This window comes from Sinocyclocheilus grahami, unplaced genomic scaffold (assembly GCF_001515645.1).
Source record: "Sinocyclocheilus grahami isolate Dianchi unplaced genomic scaffold, SAMN03320097.WGS_v1.1 scaffold315.1, whole genome shotgun sequence".
In the NCBI taxonomy this organism is placed as follows: Eukaryota; Metazoa; Chordata; class Actinopteri; order Cypriniformes; family Cyprinidae; genus Sinocyclocheilus; species Sinocyclocheilus grahami.
This window is the reverse complement of record NW_015505494.1, coordinates 740,324-758,049: the sequence shown is the minus strand read 5'-3', so window position 1 is coordinate 758,049 and position 17,726 is coordinate 740,324. Positions and strand designations below refer to the sequence as shown.

The 17,726-nt window shown below is 36.7% G+C and overlaps 3 protein-coding genes across 5 annotated transcripts; 1 reads left to right on the top strand and 2 right to left on the bottom strand.

Annotated features, from left to right (window-relative positions):
* Window positions 1-120: 120 nt before the first annotated feature.
* LOC107601952 (zygote arrest protein 1-like) lies at window positions 121-1,786 on the bottom strand. Its single transcript, XM_016294323.1, has 4 exons — window positions 1,081-1,786; window positions 907-999; window positions 731-805; window positions 121-467 (listed from the first exon to the last, which is right to left on the bottom strand). The coding sequence occupies exons 1-4, from the start codon at window positions 1,744-1,746 to the stop codon at window positions 324-326; spliced, it is 978 nt and encodes a 325-aa protein (XP_016149809.1). The 5' UTR covers window positions 1,747-1,786; the 3' UTR covers window positions 121-323.
* A 2,831-nt stretch (window positions 1,787-4,617) lies between these two features.
* LOC107601950 (sodium/bile acid cotransporter 4-like) lies at window positions 4,618-13,911 on the bottom strand. 2 transcript variants are annotated; one of them, XM_016294317.1, is made up of 3 exons: window positions 13,224-13,911; window positions 7,302-7,512; window positions 4,618-5,393 (listed from the first exon to the last, which is right to left on the bottom strand). In XM_016294317.1, the coding sequence occupies exons 1-3, from the start codon at window positions 13,748-13,750 to the stop codon at window positions 4,854-4,856; spliced, it is 1,278 nt and encodes a 425-aa protein (XP_016149803.1). In that variant the 5' UTR covers window positions 13,751-13,911; the 3' UTR covers window positions 4,618-4,853. The 2 variants fall into 2 exon arrangements, with proteins under 2 accessions (XP_016149803.1, XP_016149804.1); XM_016294318.1 differs by lacking the exons at window positions 4,618-5,393; window positions 7,302-7,512 and adding exons at window positions 9,522-10,297; window positions 12,206-12,416 and having other exon boundaries at window positions 13,224-13,910.
* A 1,339-nt stretch (window positions 13,912-15,250) lies between these two features.
* On the top strand, window positions 15,251-17,173 carry LOC107601951 (phospholipase A2 inhibitor-like). 2 transcript variants are annotated; one of them, XM_016294321.1, is made up of 3 exons: window positions 15,251-15,334; window positions 15,573-15,914; window positions 16,482-17,173. In XM_016294321.1, exons 2-3 carry the CDS (start codon window positions 15,581-15,583, stop codon window positions 17,129-17,131), a joined length of 984 nt encoding a protein of 327 aa, XP_016149807.1. In that variant the 5' UTR covers window positions 15,251-15,334; window positions 15,573-15,580; the 3' UTR covers window positions 17,132-17,173. The 2 variants fall into 2 exon arrangements, with proteins under 2 accessions (XP_016149807.1, XP_016149808.1); XM_016294322.1 differs by lacking the exon at window positions 15,251-15,334 and having other exon boundaries at window positions 15,570-15,914.
* Window positions 17,174-17,726: the final 553 nt, after the last annotated feature.

Below are 17,726 nucleotides of genomic sequence, written 5' to 3'. Positions count from 1 at the left end.
TCAAAACCATCAAACCCAGTCTGCTAGATTTGTAGGCACAAATGCTTATAAAATTGTACAAATTAAGTCAGCCATTCACTTCACCCTGCTGCAGAGCGAAGAAATGGAAAACTCCAGATGTGCTAGTAATTGCCGTTTTTATTTTCATTTTTCAGAATTGGCACCTACAGTTACTGCAAGTACAAATTAAAGCAAAACAAAAACAAATGAGACTCTAGTGACTGAAGGATCCCCACCACAGTCTTTGAGCGGTGAGGATACAGAGACTGAGGTGGACAATCCAGCTGGGCAACCACCAAGCCTGACCGCAACAGACCGAGGTGCTAGATGATGTATTTGAAGCTGAAGGTGCTGTCACAGGAGAGACGCTTGCCTTTGCAGCGGCCGCACAGATCCTGTCGGTGAGGTCTTTTGGGGTCCACATGACGTGATGTTACAGAACATGTACAGCGAGTCTTCTTACAAGTCTGAAATGACATTTTCTACTTTAATGCAAAAAGGACAGTGAATAAATGCAAGTAATATATTAAAAGACAGAGCTGCTTGTAAACCACTGACTTTCCTAGTTTAGTTTACGTTGAGACCAATGCTCTTGAGGGAGAATAAAGAGGACAGTTGGCAAATTAAAGTTGCGCATGTTTAAATGTTTTATATATCTTAAGTCTTTAACGTTAGCAGAGGTCCCATTGATGGCCTCAGGACATCTGGTTGCGAACTTCTATAGGTTTACCTGACAGGTTATGTCCTCAACCCGGTATGGGTTGAATGATTTCTGGCATGTTCTGCAAAACTGCTTGAAATACACCTAAAAAAAATAAATATATATAAAAAGTTAGGTATGCCAACACTGCAAATTCAAACCACTTAAACATGTAGTAATCTTCATAAGCCATCTATTATGCCTACCTTGTTTGTGCCTTGGACACACCACACATAAGCACTTTCCCAGCGTAGGTTGCAGTCTTTGCAATGATAGTAACCATACTTCTGCTCCAAAAACTGCATTAAAACAAATTAATACACTAATAACTCGGTCATTTTACCTACACTTCTAAATAAATTGATCCTAAAATTTCTCACCTGGAACCTCACGCGAGCCTTGTATTTGGCTTCCAATTGTCCGGTTTTCTCTGGCTCGTTTCTGTTCTCATTCGTTTCCGTCTGTTTGTTTTCATTTTTCTCGGGACTAAGTGGTTCCTTCACGCTCTCCTCGCCCTCTTTGCGCTCGTCTTTCTCAGCTCTCTCCACTTTCTCTGCGCGGTCCACCGTCTCAGGGGCCTCAGCCTCCGTGTCCTTCTCTTCCTCCTCCCTGAAGAGGGACACTAGCCTCCTGGACTCGACTGGAGAGTAAACGGCTTGAGTGCGCGGGAAGCGGACGCCGCCGCTGATGGGGCTCCCCGGGGTCTGGACCTCCTGTCGCCGCTGTCGCAGGGCATCACGCTTCCGGGCCAGAAGCGTCCGCGGGCCCAGGGTGCACTGGATGGACGCGTCGGTCTTCGGGTTGACCTGGATCCCCACGTCTTTGGTGTTGGCTTTCCTCAGACGCGGGGTGAGGTTGGGGTTGATCTGAGACAAGATGGACTTCAGCTGCGCCCTGTGGTAATTATCGTAGTAGGTCTCACCTTCACCGTAGTTGGCGAAGTAAGCTTTCTGTCTCCAGCCCTTGAACTTGGGGTATTTGTAGGAATAAGGGTTGTAAGAAGAGTAAAGATAGTTATCGTCTGTCTCGTTACCATATGTAGCCATTTTTCGCTTAGCCGGTTGGGAAAATGCACTGTAGGAGTTTAAGTAGACGCACGGGACACAAATTGAGGTCAGGTGCCTAATTAATCTCAATTAACAGGATTCCCACGGTCAGTAAAAACCCAAAAGTGTTAGGGATTTTTCAAAAGGTGATTTCCAGACTCGGAAAAGTCATATAAATGTAAAGTTTGTTGGAAAATGTGGTTTAAACAAAGCTGGTTTCCATCCAAATACCAGTTTAACCAGCTGGTGGTTTGTTGCTAAAGAAGTTTGTTGATCTAAGAAGGTCATGGACATTTTTTTCTAGAAAAAATTGTTACTATTAAAGGAGACATATTATGCCCCTTTTTACAATATGTAATATAAGTCTCTGGGGTCCCCAGAATGTGTCTGTGAAGTTTCAGCTCAAAATACCCCACAGATCATTTATTATATCATTTTGAAAATGCCTAATTTGCTGTTTTTCGGGCCTGTGTCTTTAAATGCAAATGAGCTGCTGCTCCCCGCCCCCTTTTCAAGAATTACATTGCCATTACTGCTGGCACCTGCTAAAAAACATCTGTTTTGGTTCTGATTATCATGTTTATCGTGCTGAAATCATGCGTTTTAAACCATATGAGTTTAAACTTCAGATATAAGGTTTTCTGCGTGCACACATCTGAAGCACACGCGGCTGTCACAGCCTGTGAGTACTAAACTAAGTTCTCATTCACACACAAGTTTACGTTAAAAACACACTTGAGTTACAAAAAGTTAAGGGGCGGTAATATTATAATGAGATCTCTTTGAAACGTCACTAGGAATCAAAATGATGGCGCCATGTGTGGAAATTTAGATTAAGGGGCAGTAATATTATAATGAGATCCCTTTGCCACGTCACCAAGGGAGCGAAATCAGACGCGCTCGTTTTCTCAGACGCTTGCAGAAAAAGGCTTCCCAAAACAAAGTGATTGGGTTCATCTTTTCCACGTTTCCTTGGTTGGTAGATGCACCGGGGACCTGATTATAGCACTTAAAACCTGGAAAAGTCAGATTTTCATGATATGTCACCTTTAAATATTATATTACTACTAGCCTACTACTAAATAATTAATTTTATATTAGGCTATTTTTGTGAGTGAAATATCTATAAAACAATTTTTATACCAGTCTGGCAGAGATCTTGAAACAAAAATTATAATATTACATGCTTGTCATAAACGTTTATTCATCTTGCAGATGTTTTCACACATTCTGATAAACATGTACAATGTTTTCATTTCAGTTACAGAGATGGATTGCATATTCGAATATTATCAGATGGAAACTAGCGCATGATCAATTCTTGTCCAGAATAAACCTCATTTTTTTCATAAAGCCTGTTTTTATTTCCATAGGCTGTTTTTCACAATCACATTTGTTATGATCTGACACTGACATGTTGTTATAGCCTTTGGCATTGTGGTAATCCTGTAAAATGCCACTATTTTTGAAGCAATAAACTCAGAAAACATATTTTCTCCCAGCTTTAGAATCAGAGAATCAGAAGCAGTGGGTGATATGCAATATAAACATGGGATGTGAATCAGGCTTCTCATCCTCTTGGTCCACATAATCAAATAATCAAATATAATCAAGTTACTGAGGTAATAGCACTGATTCATTTACAAACAGCAGCATAAATACATTAATGCTGTATAATTTGCATACTTCTGTAAGACTCTGAAAGTGGCTTTTACTGTTACATTATTTTAATGGATTAATGAAAGAAAGAATGAATGAATATGTGATCAAATTAACTCTGTATTAACAAAAACTATAAAATATATCTTTTATATACAGACATAAATAATATATCTCTCTCTCTCTCCCTCTCTCTCTCTATATATATATATATATATATATAGAAGAAAAAGGCTTCCCAAAACAAAGTGATTGGGTTCATCTTTTCCACGTTTCCTTGGTTGGTAGATGCACCGGGGACCTGATTATAGCACTTAAAACCTGGAAAAGTCAGATTTTCATGATATGTCACCTTTAAATATTATATTACTACTAGCCTACTACTAAATAATTAATTTTATATTAGGCTATTTTTGTGAGTGAAATATCTATAAAACAATTTTTATACCAGTCTGGCAGAGATCTTGAAACAAAAATTATAATATTACATGCTTGTCATAAACGTTTATTCATCTTGCAGATGTTTTCACACATTCTGATAAACATGTACAATGTTTTCATTTCAGTTACAGAGATGGATTGCATATTCGAATATTATCAGATGGAAACTAGCGCATGATCAATTCTTGTCCAGAATAAACCTCATTTTTTTCATAAAGCCTGTTTTTATTTCCATAGGCTGTTTTTCACAATCACATTTGTTATGATCTGACACTGACATGTTGTTATAGCCTTTGGCATTGTGGTAATCCTGTAAAATGCCACTATTTTTGAAGCAATAAACTCAGAAAACATATTTTCTCCCAGCTTTAGAATCAGAAGCAGACTGACAGTGGGTGATATGCAATATAAACATGGGATGTGAATCAGGCTTCTCATCCTCTTGGTCCACATAATCAAATAAGCCAATGTAATCAAGTTACTGAGGTAATACCACTGATTCATTTACAAACAGCAGCATAAATACATTAATGCTGTATAATTTGCATACTTCTGTAAGACTCTGAAAGTGGCTTTTACTGTTACATTATTTTAATGGATTAATGAATGAAAGAAAGAATGAATGAATGTGTGATCAAATTAACTCTGTATTAACAAAAACTATAAAATATATCTTTTATATACAGACATAAATAATATATTTCTCTCTCTCTCCCTCTCTCTCTCTCTCTCTATATATATATATATAGAATCTTATTTATATTTATATATTTTATACTAATTTTAGAAAAATTCCATTGAATGGTAATATTTGGCTAGTGCGTTTAGTGTGTCATGATATTAGTTTCCATTTTCACAGTCTTGCAATCATTTTTGGCACATATTAGTTATAATGCTGTGAGTGATTAGTAAGAAATTCAACAGTGAGTGATGGCATGAATAAATCCTATTGTAAATACTCTGGTCCAGTGTCTATAGTGAATCTCAAGTCTTTTGTTTTTGTTCCCTTATACAGGTGTGGGGCTTCCAGCACCATCCTGTGACTCCAACACGATGACGTTGGGGTCACTCACTGTCACCGCACCATACGTAGAATCAAACGGCACGTCTTCTTCCTTCATTCTCTTGTAGGATATGTTTGTATCATCCTCGTCATCCTCCATGAGGTCCTGTTTATGTAATACCTCTTTCCTGTACATGCGGTAAGCCAGAATGAAGACGCCAGCCTCTGCTGCCTGGAAGAGCGCGTACAGCAGAGGAAACATATACATGCCTCCCATCAGCTGCGGAGGAAACGCCAGCTTCAGGATGGCCGTGCAGAGCTGCACGTTCTGACAGCCCGTCTCTAAAGACACAGTCCTCCGACTGTTGGGGGGGAGATCGAAGAGCGTCGCCAGGCCATATCCTGCCGCATAGCCGGCCATGGGCATGAGTACAGCCACCAGGTAGACAGAGGCAGGGATGGTGGCCAGCAGCTCCGGACCCAGCATAGTTCCAGTCATGATGAAGAGCATCAGCAGAGTGACCAGGAGAGACCACAGGGACACCTGGAGCAGAAACACAGGTAAGTCTTCTAAACGGCCATTATACTGTCCTTCAGATCTTACTGAAGTTTCTCAGCAGATTTTATTTAGGCTATTCTTCGTTTAGTTCATTTTTTTATTGATTTAGCACAGAATCTGCAACATTTTTCTTATATATTTCCCATGTACTTTCACAATATTATTTTATGGGTGTAATAGACTTATAATCACAATATTTATATTTTATTTTATGAGTCTAACCGACATATTCTCACAATATTTGTATTTTATTTTATTTCTCCCAGTATTTTCGTTTAATTTTATTTTATGGGTGTAATGTACAAATTCTCCCAGTATTTTATATTATTTTCTGTGTCTAATGGGCATATTCTCAGAATATTTCAGATTTATTTTATGAATCGAATGAACATATTCTTACAATATTATTTTTTTAATTAACATATATTCAGAATGTTTTTTTATTGTTTTTTTTACGTATTTTATTGGTCTAATGGATATATTCTTACAATATTTGTATTTTATATCCCAGGTTTTATGAAAGTATTTTCATTATATATATATATATATATATATATAATTTTATTTATTTTTTATGGGTTTAATAGACATTCTCACAATATTATGTTTTATAGGTAAAATGAACATAATCTAACAAAATAATTTTTCTGGGTCTAATGGACATATTCTCAAAATAATTTTCTTTTTTTTCAGCATCTAATGGATATTCTCACAATATTTTTACTTTATATTCTGAATCTAATTAAATATTCTCACAATATTTTTATTTTATGGGTCTAATGAAAATATTCTTACAATATTTGTACTTTATATTCTGGTTTTAATGGACATTCTCACAATATTTCTATTTTATTTTTATTTAACACATTCCCAAAATATTGCTCTTTCTGGATCTAATGGACATATTCTGATCATACTGATATTTTATATTCTGGGTCTAATAAAAATATTCTCACTATACTTTTATTTTATTTTATTTATTCTGGGTATAGAGGAAATATTATCAGAATATCATTTTATTTTATTTTATTTTATGGGTCTAATATGGGTCTAATGGAAATATTCTCACAATATTATAATTTTATTTTCTTTGTCTAATGGACATATACTCACAGTAATATTTTAATTTTATGAGTCTAATGGACGCATTCTTTCTAACAGAGACATTTTCTGAATATTTTAAACATTAAATCCAGCTACCTGATGATGTAATTGCTAGCCATCACTCTGGTCGAGAAAACTAAGAAAATTAAATTGTTTACAGGCCTCAGCTGGCAGCAATTAGCTATAAAGGGTTTTCATTAATACAGCGACTGGTAACAACTGATGTGACATATTTCGCTAAACATGACCTGGGGAATGAATCCTGAAAGGAGTGAATGGCACAGAGAGGCACATGATGATACTACTAGAGGAGAAAAGTGCAAGCCATGAGTGACAAATCACTCCACTTAATGTGCTGCTCCCCCAACTGCCTGTATTCCTTTATCACACTCTCTGTCAGCCCTCCCCTCACCTCCCATCCCGCATCTCTCTATCTCATAGTCGCCGCTGTGCCCTTACCAGGCTGTTCTTAGATAAGCTCAACTGAAAGGAACCCATGTGCGCATGTGACGCCACCTCGCCCCAGGCACTTCAGTCTCCTTTTAATGGCCAGAGATGGTGGACATGAAGGCGACATAAGTAACCCATCACAACCAGTGATATTTCAGAAATGACAGCAGAAATCTAAATCATGTTATTTTGTGATGAAGATCCACTTAGTGGCTCCTCCAAATCAAATCAACTTAGTCTGATATTTCAGGTTCCTTTTCCTAATAGTAAATGTGCTCAGCTTTGGCACTGCTTTGAATGACTTTTAGACAACTGATCAGGTTTTTTGCATTAAGTCACCTTGATGATGATTTCTGCCACTCGAGTATAGCGGTATCTAAGCCAGACCCCGAGCCCGATGGGAATGAGGGTGCTGCAGAGGGTGAGAATGATCGCGCCGAAGGGCAGAAGGTTCACCAATGGTGTGTTGATCCACGCGCGGCTGTACATCCACAGACACAGCGGCATGAGCACAAGCGCCAGAATAGTGGACGAGATGGTCATGATGATGCTGGAAAACATTATTACCAAAGACAGCCAAATAAAGCAACATGTTCTTCTGACCTTTATTTTATTTCTGTGCTTTATGCACTTAGTATAATACATAATACTTAAAAAATAAAAACACAATGCATGCAAAAAAATCTGTGCAAAAATACTTGTCAAAAATCCACTGAACAATGCACTGAGCTAGAGCATCATCTTTTCTCTATGGCAAAATAACATTCTCGCAATACATTTTTTTTTTCTGATATATTTTAAATTATACATTTTTTTATATTTGTTTATTATATTGATTATATTTTTATTTGTTTATATTTTATATTAAATACAATTTTATATATTAAAAATATAAAATTTTAAAATACAAATATTCAAATAATTTTATATTATAGCTATATTTAAACTAGTCTTTTTTATATTTTCAAAACTGTATAATGAACATGACAATATTTTATTCATTAAATTATATATATATATATATATATATATATATGAAGAGTTTATTTGCAAAAACAGATAACTCAGATAACAATTTTCAAAAATCATGTTTTTTATTATGTTATCATGTTTTCATTGTGTTAGTTAGCTGTATTTTTAGTTATTTTTACTTAATCAAAATAACCTAAATGTAGTTTGATTGAGATTAATTGGAATGCACAATGAAAAAAACATGATTTTTGAAAATGGTTATCTGTTTAAGAGTTATCTGTTTTTGCAAATGAACTCTTCATGTGTTATCATAAGCTTTAATCATTTATTAACTTATTATTAATCTTTTTCCTTTCTCTTTCTGCATCACTTAGTGTAGGCTATTGAATAATGTTAACCAATAGCCAATAGCAAAACCAATAGCCAGCTATTTTTAGCAAACTCGCAGTCACGTTCAGTCTGGCTCCATCCTGGTATGTAAACATCCAATCAATTCCTAATCAGTAGATACAATCAAATTTTCTCACTGAATATCCTGTTTCACTCAGAAATGCATCTCATTACAGAAGTGAAATGGGCTGCAAACCAATTCATGTTTCCCATAACAGCCACACAAATGACTAAAAGCTGCCTGAATCCTCATCCTTGCGGTTTCAAGAATATTCCTGTCACAGGAAATCCAGCCACAGAGACATGACAAATCACAAAAACTCGGCAAGTTGACCTGCAATCCCTCAGCACTTGCTCTGTGATCTGATTAACTGAGTACTGCTCATACTTACACTCTCTCCCTCTATCTCAGACACATGAAACACAGATAAAGAAGGAAGATCAATAGTGATTTGGGTCTATAGTACCCAAACACCACTGAGATATATCCTCTTAAATAACTGAACTCTAGTCAGCTGCGTCGCTTCCAGAACACTGATGTACTGAGAATAAAGTGACCTGGCGTAGAGAAAAACATCAGCAAAATCCTAAAGCCTAGCACTTTTTCATTTAACACTGCAATAATGCTGATGGTAAAGTAAAAATGATGATTACAGAGAAACTATAGGCTGTTTTTCACAATCACATTTGTTATGATCTGACACTGACATGTTGTTATAGCCTTTGGCATTGTGGTAATCCTGTAAAATGCCACTATTTTTGAAGCAATAAACTCAGAAAACATATTTTCTCCCAGCTTTAGAATCAGAAGCAGACTGACAGTGGGTGATATGCAATATAAACATGGGATGTGAATCAGGCTTCTCATCCTCTTGGTCCACATAATCAAATAAGCCAATGTAATCAAGTTACTGAGGTAATACCACTGATTCATTTACAAACAGCAGCATAAATACATTAATGCTGTATAATTTGCATACTTCTGTAAGACTCTGAAAGTGGCTTTTACTGTTACATTATTTTAATGGATTAATGAAAGAAAGAATGAATGAATGTGTGATCAAATTAACTCTGTATTAACAAAAACTATAAAATATATCTTTTATATACAGACATAAATAATATATTTCTCTCTCTCTCCCTCTCTCTCTCTCTCTCTATATATATATATATAGAATCTTATTTATATTTATATATTTTATACTAATTTTAGAAAAATTCCATTGAATGGTAATATTTGGCTAGTGCGTTTAGTGTGTCATGATATTAGTTTCCATTTTCACAGTCTTGCAATCATTTTTGGCACATATTAGTTATAATGCTGTGAGTGATTAGTAAGAAATTCAACAGTGAGTGATGGCATGAATAAATCCTATTGTAAATACTCTGGTCCAGTGTCTATAGTGAATCTCAAGTCTTTTGTTTTTGTTCCCTTATACAGGTGTGGGGCTTCCAGCACCATCCTGTGACTCCAACACGATGACGTTGGGGTCACTCACTGTCACCGCACCATACGTAGAATCAAACGGCACGTCTTCTTCCTTCATTCTCTTGTAGGATATGTTTGTATCATCCTCGTCATCCTCCATGAGGTCCTGTTTATGTAATACCTCTTTCCTGTACATGCGGTAAGCCAGAATGAAGACGCCAGCCTCTGCTGCCTGGAAGAGCGCGTACAGCAGAGGAAACATATACATGCCTCCCATCAGCTGCGGAGGAAACGCCAGCTTCAGGATGGCCGTGCAGAGCTGCACGTTCTGACAGCCCGTCTCTAAAGACACAGTCCTCCGACTGTTGGGGGGGAGATCGAAGAGCGTCGCCAGGCCATATCCTGCCGCATAGCCGGCCATGGGCATGAGTACAGCCACCAGGTAGACAGAGGCAGGGATGGGGGCCAGCAGCTCCGGACCCAGCATAGTTCCAGTCATGATGAAGAGCATCAGCAGAGTGACCAGGAGAGACCACAGAGACACCTGGAGCAGAAACACAGGTAAGTCTTCTAAACGGCCATTATACTGTCCTTCAGATCTTACTGAAGTTTCTCAGCAGATTTTATTTAGGCTATTCTTCGTTTAGTTCATTTTTTTATTGATTTAGCACAGAATCTGCAACATTTTTCTTATATATTTCCCATGTATTTTCACAATATTATTTTATGGGTGTAATAGACTTATAATCACAATATTTATATTTTATTTTATGAGTCTAACCGACATATTCTCACAATATTTGTATTTTATTTTATTTCTCCCAGTATTTTCGTTTAATTTTATTTTATGGGTGTAATGTACAAATTCTCCCAGTATTTTATATTATTTTCTGTGTCTAATGGGCATATTCTCAGAATATTTCAGATTTATTTTATGAATCGAATGAACATATTCTTACAATATTATTTTTTTAATTAACATATATTCAGAATGTTTTTTTATTGTTTTTTTTACGTATTTTATTGGTCTAATGGATATATTCTTACAATATTTGTATTTTATATCCCAGGTTTTATGAAAGTATTTTCATTATATATATATATATATATATATATAATTTTATTTATTTTTTATGGGTTTAATAGACATTCTCACAATATTATGTTTTATAGGTAAAATGAACATAATCTAACAAAATAATTTTTCTGGGTCTAATGGACATATTCTCAAAATAATTTTCTTTTTTTTCAGCATCTAATGGATACTCTCACAATATTTTTACTTTATATTCTGAATCTAATTAAATATTCTCACAATATTTTTATTTTATGGGTCTAATGAAAATATTCTTACAATATTTGTACTTTATATTCTGGTTTTAATGGACATTCTCACAATATTTCTATTTTATTTTTATTTAACACATTCCCAAAATATTGCTCTTTCTGGATCTAATGGACATATTCTGATCATACTGATATTTTATATTCTGGGTCTAATAAAAATATTCTCACTATACTTTTATTTTATTTTATTTATTCTGGGTATAGAGGAAATATTATCAGAATATCATTTTATTTTATTTTATTTTATGGGTCTAATATGGGTCTAATGGAAATATTCTCACAATATTATAATTTTATTTTCTTTGTCTAATGGACATATACTCACAGTAATATTTTAATTTTATGAGTCTAATGGACGCATTCTTTCTAACAGAGACATTTTCTGAATATTTTAAACATTAAATCCAACTACCTGATGATGTAATTGCTAGCCATCACTCTGGTCGAGAAAACTAAGAAAATGAAATTGTTTACAGGCCTCAGCTGGCAGCAATTAGCTATAAAGGGTTTTCATTAATACAGCGACTGGTAACAACTGATGTGACATATTTCGCTAAACATGACCTGGGGAATGAATCCTGAAAGGAGTGAATGGCACAGAGAGGCACATGATGATACTACTAGAGGAGAAAAGTGCAAGCCATGAGTGACAAATCACTCCACTTAATGTGCTGCTCCCCCAACTGCCTGTATTCCTTTATCACACTCTCTGTCAGCCCTCCCCTCACCTCCCATCCCGCATCTCTCTATCTCATAGTCGCCGCTGTGCCCTTACCAGGCTGTTCTTAGATAAGCTCAACTGAAAGGAACCCATGTGCGCATGTGACGCCACCTCGCCCCAGGCACTTCAGTCTCCTTTTAATGGCCAGAGATGGTGGACATGAAGGCGACATAAGTAACCCATCACAACCAGTGATATTTCAGAAATGACAGCAGAAATCTAAATCATGTTATTTTGTGATGAAGATCCACTTAGTGGCTCCTCCAAATCAAATCAACTTAGTCTGATATTTCAGGTTCCTTTTCCTAATAGTAAATGTGCTCAGCTTTGGCACTGCTTTGAATGACTTTTAGACAACTGATCAGGTTTTTTGCATTAAGTCACCTTGATGATGATTTCTGCCACTCGAGTATAGCGGTATCTAAGCCAGACCCCGAGCCCGATGGGAATGAGGGTGCTGCAGAGGGTGAGAATGATCGCGCCGAAGGGCAGAAGGTTCACCAATGGTGTGTTGATCCACGCGCGGCTGTACATCCACAGACACAGCGGCATGAGCACGAGCGCCAGAATAGTGGACGAGATGGTCATGATGATGCTGGAAAACATTATTACCAAAGACAGCCAAATAAAGCAACATGTTCTTCTGACCTTTATTTTATTTCTGTGCTTTATGCACTTAGTATAATACATAATAGTTAAAAAATAAAAACACAATGCATGCAAAAAAATCTGTGCAAAAATACTTGTCAAAAATCCACTGAACAATGCACTGAGCTAGAGCATCATCTTTTCTCTATGGCAAAATAACATTCTCGCAATACATTTTTTTTTTCTGATATATTTTAAATTATACATTTTTTTATATTTGTTTATTATATTGATTATATTTTTATTTGTTTATATTTTATATTAAATACAATTTTATATATTAAAAATATAAAATTTTAAAATACAAATATTCAAATAATTTTATATTATAGCTATATTTAAACTAGTCTTTTTTATATTTTCAAAACTGTATAATGAACATGACAATATTTTATTCATTAAATTATATATATATATATATATATATATATATGAAGAGTTTATTTGCAAAAACAGATAACTCAGATAACAGATAAATCATGTTTTTTATTGTTGTTTTTACATGTGTTTTATTGTGTTAGTTAGCTGTATTTTTTTAGTTATTAATATTTAATCAAAACAACCCAACTGCAGTTTGATTGATATTAATTGAAATGCAGGATAAAAAAAACATGAGTTATCTGTTTTTGCAAATGAGCTCTTCATATATATATATATATATATATATATGTATATATTATCATAATGGACGCATCATCACAATATTTTATTCATTGATTTATTTTTCTAAACAACTAGTCGGATGTAGACCTACCTGAGGTTCATCTCCCCGTTGACCAGCAGTGACATGATGTTGGAGAGGTTTCCTCCAGGGCAGCAGCCGCACAGCAGCACAGCCATAGCGGCCACATCGTTGAGGGAGAAGGCCAGAGCCAGGAGGAAGGCGATGAGGGGCATGAGGACAAACTGGCACACCACCGCCAGCAGGACTCCTATGGGCTTGCGGATGTGCTCGCCCAGCTGACTGAGCTCCACCGTGCAGCCCAGCCCCAGCATGGTGAAGCACAGGACGAAGCCCACAAACACGTTAATCCCGTGACTCAAGGGTGAATCCCAGAAAGCCACAATCAGGTGAGTGGGCTCTTCGGAGGGCGAGAACGGACCCGCCAGGAGCCCCGCTGGAGCCGCATCAGTCCTGAAGCTGCTGAGCACGGGTGAAAGCGGCTCTTCTGTGGCGCGTAACCCCGCCATGGAAGGACTCTCTGAGAAGCTGACGGGATCCTCTGTGAAGTTCAGGAGTTGCGTGAGCGCGGTGCTCGGCACGCTGCTGGAGGTCTCCATCGAGTCTCCAGGGGACTGGGGCTCTCCAAAGGATCCTTCGGTCTCCACTGCTGTCCCCTCCCTGAACTGTCCCCTAGCGGCGCAGAATCCTTGTGTGACTGAGGGACACTGTCCAGCGCGGAGCGCGCGGTGCACCGGGAGGGGTTTGGCGCGGAGCGCGCGTCACCAGGCGCCATCCCAACCAATGAACTCCGAAACTGATCACTAAGACGCGGTTCTGGAGGGAAACAATGGAGTTGGATTGTCCGTGTGATTGAAATCGTGTTTTGCTAGGCTATTAGGCCTATAACAACATGTCACGTCCGTGAACTTTTTTATTCTACACCAGCATTTTAGGTGGAAAAAACATCTAAACATGAATGGAAAAGTTACATTTTCGGTTCCTCTTGGAGACTGACAAGACAATTCAAATTCTTACTCTATTTGAAAAATATATCATAGACCTTCATAAAGATGCATGTCAGTTGTACCAAATATTAGATTGTTTTCCATTGACAGTTTTTTTTAAATTAATTAAAGATATATGATAAGAGCTAGGCCTATAACTATTCTATAATTTAGCATATGTGGATGTTTATGTTTTGGAACTTCTGTTTTCCCCTGTTAAAAATCCATCTAAAAAAAGCAAAAACATTTTAAATTAATTGTTAACTAAAAAGAAAGAAAGGAAGAAAATTACATTAAAAATAGTTTAAAGTTTTCGACCTTTAATTCACCACTCAGTCATTTTCTCATTAACACCTTTAGCTTCACCAAAAGTCTTTTTTCACGAATTATTATTAGCTTGAATAATGCTTACCATCATTATTATGTGCCATTTTGAAATATATTGATTTTAGATTTTATAAAAATATTTTGAGGAAAATCTCTCCAAGTGCCATTACTGTCTAATAATATCTCATGTCAACTACTCATAAACACGTTTGCCGTCTGGTAGCCTACAAACACACATATGCTATATTTGAATATTTAATTGAATTATCTTCTGAAATCTATTGCAAAGAGGAACAAAAACGTTAATGCTTATAAAGAAGGAAAATCCCTGATGTGTCTTGGCTGGCCATTCAGAGGACAATAAACAAATCATTGGGACAGCTGTTATATGCATGCAATAACATGATTTGAAATGAAAACTTGTGTCCATTTGTGAAGAACACTTGTGCAACCTCTTGTTCATTGTGCAACGCTGATGCTGTAGCCAATCATTAATCATTTACATGTATTGATCTAATACTGGGTGTTGTGAAGCATTCAGTAAAAACATTCATCAATTTTACACCCAGATTTTACATTTTAAACCCCAATATAGGCTACATAGGCCTATTTATTGTATCATTTTTTTTCACTTTTATTAATGTGACACCATATGCTTCAGCTATTTGAAATAATTGTTTTGGACAAGTCGTGTGAACTTTCACCCTCAGTCATGGCCAGAGACCTGATGTTCTCAGTATGTACACAAGTGACGGCTTTTCTCTGACTGTCCTGTTTTCCTGTAAGCAGACCATCTCTGTCAGGATATATAACTGAAGGGAATGAGCAGAATTTTGGATTAACTGGACATCTAAACAATCAAATTAATAGGTAAGATGTCGTTTTATTGATGTTTTACCATTTTAGACAATAATCTCCAGTAAGGTAACTACGTTAATGTACATTTCTACGTGATTAATTCTTCTTCGTTTTATTCTTAGTATTAAGTAGGCTATAAGCTTCATTAAATTATTTTTGTTCCGAGTACAAAAGAAGCAAGGAAACTCTATGCTAGAAATACATCAACAGTTTATGTGAGAAAATAATTGAAGCTTGAATTCTTTTGAAGGGGTGAAGATGAATTCCTGGCTGCTGCACGCGCTCGCGGTGACGGTCGTCTTCTGTTTCCGTGACGCCCTCTCGTGTCCGAAGCGATGCACGTGCCACTTCAGTGCCAAAACAACCGAGGTGGTGTGTCCTGACGCTGGCCTCTCGCTTTTCCCTGAAGACGGTCTTCCTGGAAACACCACCTCCCTAACCGTCCAGTTCACCAACCTGAGCGTGCTGACCTCGCAACACTTGACAGCCATCCCACTGCTGGAGGAGTTACACCTGCCCGGCAACAAACTGAGCAGTTTCCCAGCAGATCTTCTGAAGGGCCTTTATTACCTGCACACTATAGACCTCACAGGTGTGTGTGTGTGTGTGTGTCAAAATGTTAAAGATTGTGTAGCTGTGCGTCTGTCTTATTATATAAGCCTCAGCATTCACATAATGTAATTTTATTAGAACATTCAAACCGCGTGAAATATATGTGGCGTGAAATTTCTCTTCAGTTCAAATCGCGAAAATAAAAATTATCTTTACTATACAGAACGAAAAATATGAATTGACATATCGTTTTCATATAAACCGCGGAAAGCGACAAAAACAGCTTGAACTAGGCCTGCGTGTACATGTAGTTACCTCAGAAGTCATTCAACGTCCATAGCTCCTTAGTTCAACATTCAGACTGAAGCATATCGTTAAAATAGTAAATGTATTGTTAAAATGTAAACTAAATGCATTTTATTTAACTGTGTCACAATTTAACGTAACAAATAACCAAATTCTGTTAAAATATCTGAAAATCGTTTGGAATCTTTAGAGGCCATTTTCTAAAAAACATTTTTTTTATGAAAGCCAAAACTACACCAAATGATGCAGCAGGTCAAGTATGTTTGTATTGTTTTCTAACTCTTATCCAAACTGTGCTCAGATAATGAACTGCGAGAGCTACCTGCATACGTTTTCCATCACGCTCCACTTCTCAACCTGGTGTTGAAGGACAACCGCATCTCCAGCATCCACCCAGACTGGTTGCCCATCAACAGCAATATTACTTGGTTGGACTTGTCTGGAAACCATCTTATGAAATTCCCAATGCCCCAACTCCAAAGCCTGAGTCAACTAAAGGTTCTGCACCTCTCGCAGAACAAAATCGAAGAGCTTCCAGTTGGGTGTTTAGATGCTCACCCCGCTCTAGAGAGACTTCATTTAGACCAGAACAAAATCCAGTCCCTGGATGTAAAAGCCTTTAGCCGCTCTGGTAACTTGACTCACATCTTCCTGCAGAAAAATGGATTAGATAGTCTCCCGCTGACTGTATTCCAGGGGCTCAATCGCTTGGAGTACGTCGACCTCAGTGACAACAAGCTGCAGTTTTTGTCCCCTGGCACATTAGACATTAATACCAGTTGGGTGGAGTTGATCTTTAACCCTTGGCATTGCGATGCTAAAATAGAGTACCTGTGGAGAAAACTTACCATGGACTCCCTGCAATCAGAGCCCAAATGTACTGCACCAGAGAATCTGAAAGATCGTGTCATCGCAACTCTCACCCGCAAAGAAATGGGCCTGCCGGAGTAAGAGAAACAACATGATCTGGAAGAGATGTAGATGAAAGTAAAAGATTTTTTTTAAGCAGCAAGAGGGGACTTTTAACACAACACCATAGTGGATCTTTAAAAATGGATCATGTGAATGCTTGCAATCAGCATTGCAAATAAAGATTTATTAAATTTTCTCTTTTTATACATTAATTAAAAATTGTAACGGCACAACTTTTAACCACATTTTAAAACTTGGGAGTTTCCAACACATGCATTTTCTCTTATATATAATAAAATAATAGAAAACTAAAAATTACATTATAATGAAAGTGATAAACTACAGATAATTTTATGGTAATGATAAATATTTGATAAGACAGCTACAACCTAAAATCAGTTCATTGCAATCTCAACATTTTCCACAATAGGTCTATAATCAACAGTCAAATGCTATAAAATATCTTCTGACACTTTAGTTTTGGCACGTCAATAATTTACGGACAAATAAGCGACAGACCACACAGGTTTTTTTTTTTTTACTTTTATTTGAAATGATTCAATGCAGGGGAAACCGAGCATCATGTTTGTGGAGATATAAAAGTCTTTACCAAAAAAAAATAAAAATCCACAAA

What these genes read in the sequence shown, in the direction of transcription:
- LOC107601952 (XM_016294323.1), bottom strand. Translation starts at nt 1,746, where the DNA reads ATGGCTACATATGGTAACGAGACAGACGATAACTATCTTTACTCTTCT. An exon ending in AGGCTCGCGTGAGGTTCCAG is followed by an intron (nt 1,000 to 1,080) that starts GTGAGAAATTTT and finishes GTTTTAATGCAG; the next exon opens with TTTTTGGAGCAGAAGTATGG. An exon ending in TTGAGGACATAACCTGTCAG is followed by an intron (nt 468 to 730) that starts GTAAACCTATAG and finishes ATGTCATTTCAG; the next exon opens with ACTTGTAAGAAGACTCGCTG.
- LOC107601950 (XM_016294317.1), bottom strand. Translation starts at nt 13,750, where the DNA reads ATGGAGACCTCCAGCAGCGTGCCGAGCACCGCGCTCACGCAACTCCTG. An exon ending in AACGGGGAGATGAACCTCAG is followed by an intron (nt 7,513 to 13,223) that starts GTAGGTCTACAT and finishes AATGTTTTCCAG; the next exon opens with CATCATCATGACCATCTCGT. An exon ending in TGGCAGAAATCATCATCAAG is followed by an intron (nt 5,394 to 7,301) that starts GTGACTTAATGC and finishes TTTCTGCTCCAG; the next exon opens with GTGTCCCTGTGGTCTCTCCT.
- LOC107601951 (XM_016294321.1), top strand. Translation starts at nt 15,581, where the DNA reads ATGAATTCCTGGCTGCTGCACGCGCTCGCGGTGACGGTCGTCTTCTGT. An exon ending in GCACACTATAGACCTCACAG is followed by an intron (nt 15,915 to 16,481) that starts GTGTGTGTGTGT and finishes AACTGTGCTCAG; the next exon opens with ATAATGAACTGCGAGAGCTA.